Source organism: Pediculus humanus, genomic scaffold (genome assembly GCF_000006295.1).
Source record: "Pediculus humanus corporis 1103172107995 genomic scaffold, whole genome shotgun sequence".
In the NCBI taxonomy this organism is placed as follows: Eukaryota; Metazoa; Arthropoda; class Insecta; order Psocodea; family Pediculidae; genus Pediculus; species Pediculus humanus.
In genome coordinates this window covers 13,007-16,983 of record NW_002987567.1, presented here as the reverse complement: position 1 = coordinate 16,983, position 3,977 = coordinate 13,007, and the positions used below count along the sequence as shown (strand labels likewise).

At 21.3% G+C, this 3,977-nt stretch overlaps 2 protein-coding genes across 2 annotated transcripts in view; both read left to right on the top strand.

Annotated features, from left to right (window-relative positions):
• Phum_PHUM404470 (uncharacterized protein) overlaps positions 1-291 on the top strand; it is a gene marked incomplete at both ends in the record, with an annotated part of 1,042 nt that extends 751 nt beyond the window's left edge. The window contains one exon of the mRNA XM_002428787.1: positions 147-291. Coding sequence (XP_002428832.1) covers positions 147-291 — 145 coding nt within the window. The remainder of the gene's footprint in view (positions 1-146) is intronic.
• Positions 292-1,600: 1,309 nt separating this feature from the next.
• Positions 1,601-2,145, top strand: Phum_PHUM404460 (uncharacterized protein; the record flags this gene model as incomplete). Its single annotated transcript, XM_002428786.1, has 2 exons — positions 1,601-1,876; positions 1,960-2,145. The coding sequence occupies 2 exons, from the start codon at positions 1,601-1,603 to the stop codon at positions 2,143-2,145; spliced, it is 462 nt and encodes a 153-aa protein (XP_002428831.1).
• Positions 2,146-3,977: the final 1,832 nt, after the last annotated feature.

Sequence of the window (3,977 nt, the reverse complement as noted above, 5' to 3'; positions counted from 1 at the left end):
CACGGACACAGTATGGAAAAATTTGGATTTCTCGGTGAAATCTTACAATTATTTTTCACGTAATAATTATTTAAAAAATTTATATAAATAATTAATTTTAATATTTTGTGTGACGTCATAAAATTTATTTCTTGTTGTTGTTAAAGGGCGAGCAAATCTCCATTTGCTGACGTTTTACGAGAATACGTTGAAGCCGAACAATCCGGATACGAACATGGAGAATGTTGGAAATATTATAAAAGTTGCTCAAAATCACTTTTTACCTGGAGGCATCATAATAAATACGAGTAAGATATTAATACATAATTTTTTACATAAACGTTAAACATAATTTTAATAATTATTTTAATAATTTTTTGCAGTGACGTCAGCGAAAACGAAAACGAAGAAAATAAAATTTAAAAATAAAATTACCTCCTGCTCAATATAAAAAAATTTTTTTTTTTTTACTAAAATGTGTAGAAGAAGTGTTTGTGACCATAAAATTAGTTTTAGTATATACATTATTATTATTAGTTTTAAATAAAAACAAACAACAAACATTTTGCTGGAAGTGAACAAACAAAATTAAAGTGTTGTTGTTGTTATTAAAAACTTACATAAGTTAAAAATAGAAAAATAAAAATTTACAATATAAAAAAAAAAAAAATGCTGGACATTTAATAATTTTTAAAAACATTAAATTATTATTATTATTAATTAAATTTATACCTGAAATTACTTATTTATTTATTTTGTATAAAAAAAAAAATTAAATTTGTATTATATTTTATTTATTTATTTATTATATTTATTTAAAAAAGTTAAAAATGTAAATATTTTTTATATAGATAATTTTTTTTTTTTTTTTTAAATTTAATTTAATCGGGTTGTTGTGAATGATAAGAAAAATTTATATTTTTTATCAAAATTTTCAGAGCTTTTCTTAGGCAATCGATGATGATGATGATGATGATGATGATGAAAACGGTGTTTAAAAAAAAAAAATTATTAAATGACCTTGTTATAAAAATTTAGATAACAATAAAAATTTTATTTTATTTCATTTTTTTTATTCGCGCGTTGTTGTTATTGCAATAAAAAATAAAATAAAATAAAATTTTTTTACATCGATTCCTCCCTTCTATTCCTCCTCCTCCTCCCTCCTCCACACACGCTCCTGCCCCCCATACTCCACCCTCTCTCGAAGGGAGAAAAACATTATAAAAACATCATTTGTCATTGATATTTTTAACGACCATTAATAAAAATGATACTTTTTTATTATTATTATTACGTGGATGTAAAAAAAAAAAAAAAAAGTATCGTAATGCGCGTGTCAAATTTCACGCGCAAAATCGGGAAAAATTCATTCGATATAAAATTTTTTTTTTTTGTGGGGGACTTTCAAGTTTAAAAAAAAAAAAAAAAGAAAAAAAAAACACAAAAATAAAAAAATATCAATGACAATCAATGTAATGTTTTTATTTTTAAAAATTTCTATTTATTTTACGTGGGCCAACATTTTTATAATTTGAAAATAAAAAAATAGTTATCATTATTATTATTATTATTATTATTATTATTATAAATAAGTAAATATATAATTATTATTATTATTATGGGAATTGAAAGAAAATCGAAAAATTTTAATTTCGTCGTACGTATAAATAATTATTTAAATTTTTTTTTAATTTTAATTTTTTTAAACGAATTAAAATTATCATCATCATTATTATCATTAACATCATTATCATTATTATTAATATTATTATTATTATTAATATTTCAGTTTGTTGCCTTATTTATAATTTTCATCGTAAATTTTTCATTCGGATATGGTTTTATCGTTAAAAGAAGTTTCAAAGACGAATCAGTTTCTGATTTTCTTACCGAGGTAATAATAATAATAATAATAATAATATTTATTTTTTTTTTTTGTTTTAAATAATAATGATGATGATGATATTGTTAATGCAGAGGATTTGTTGGTGGAACGAAGTCTGCAAAGAAGAATTTCAAACTCAATTTAAATGCAAATGTCCAAGTTGGTCCTTTTGCAGGAGTCCTGGAAGGTATTATAATGCGTTTTGTTCGGTTGCCGAAACTGGATACATTTGGAGTCAATCTAATAAAAATTGGGGTATAAAAGTTGAGGGGGTGTAAAATATTTCATATAAAAAAATACACAATTGTTTAAACAAATTTAAAAAAAAAAACAGCAATAATTTAGCCTTACAATTTATATATATGCTCATCAATTTAATTTTAAAATTAAATAAATAATAATAATAATAATAAAATTAACATATTGTCAAAATATTAAACAAGAATCTTTTAGTAAAAAATGTACATAACGTCATCATTTAAATAGTAATAATAATAATAATAATAAAATGTTTAAATGCTGCCAAAAACAACGATAAAATTTATTATTATTATTGATGTAATTTTTTTTTTTTTTATTAAATAAAAATAAATAAATAAATAATTTTTTTAATATCAATTTGAAATTTTTTTTTATTTTTTTCCCATACAATATTTTATTATCATAACAATAACGTTTAGTTATGAAAAATATTTTTGAGAATGCGAGGAGAAAAAAAAAAACAAATTATTTATATAGGATTTCTTTTATTCCGTTTCCTTCCTACCTCCTACTTCCTACCTCCTACCTCCTACGTCCTACCTCCTATCTTTTACCTCCTACCTCATTGCAAAGAATTTGTTTTTTCTCAAAACTAAATAATTTTTTAAAAGTAAAATTAAATATTTATTTTTTTCGTATAATATTTTATTATTATCTTTAAGTTTTAAGAAACGTTTATGATAACATTTTTCTTAAAAAAAAAAAAAAAAAGAGGAAAAGAGAGGAAGAGAGAGATAGCGCGTTCGATTTGTTTTTTTTCTTCCTACATTTTTTTTTTTTTTGAATTATTAGGTGCTACGTTTATCATTTAAAACACATTATTATTATTATTATTATTACGTTGCATTCGTTTAATGTGATATCATTTTCATAACGTTTAAGGTTATTATTATTATTGATTGATATGGTGGCAATTTTTTTTTCCTTTTTTTTTTTTTTTTATTTATTTATTGAAATTTTGATTTTATTTAATAAAAAAAAAAAAATTGTATGTTTTGACTAATTGATAAGATAAAAAAAATGTAAAAAGTCAATAACTAACATCCACATTTTTATCATCCGCCATATCGTGACAGGTTTTTAAAAAAAAAAAAAAAAAAACGAAAAATATTTATTTACTTTAAAGTTAATTTACCTTTGAACGCATTTTAAATAATAATAATAATAATTTTTCAATACTATTTTTTTTAAATAATAATAACAATTGTTAATGGTTAATCACATGTTTAGTAATATTCATTTGAAAAATTTTTTAAACATAATAATAATAATAAATAATAATAAAAAAACATTCCAGTAAATAAAAATGATTCGATTTTCCCTTTCCCCCCCCCTTTTCCCCTCTCCCCACACCTTTGGAGTTAAGATTTAAGATTAGAAGAAATTTTTTTTTTTTTTTTTTTGGAAAGCCGGGGAGAGTGTAAGTGTGTGTGTGTGTGTGGGGGGGGGGGATTTTTACTCGTTCATGCTATATAAAATTTTGACTTATTACACAGTTAAATAATAATGATAATAATTTTTTTTCACTGAGTAAATAATTTAAAAAAAAAAAAAAATCGGTAGGCTTGACGGTATAATACAATAGATAAAATTTAAAAAAAAAAAAAAATTTGATTGGTTTATTGAATTATTTAAAATTATCGCATTTGATGAAAGTCAGGTCGAACGATAAGGTTTTCATTAAAAAAATTCATTTTCTTATAATATCAACAACGGATTTGAGACTATATATATATATAAGTTTGTATATTTAAATTCTAAAACGGAGTTTTCAGGGAAAATTTTTTTTTTTTTTGTTTTTTTTTTTGTGTTACAAATTATTAATAAAAAAAAAAAAAGTAATGAAAAT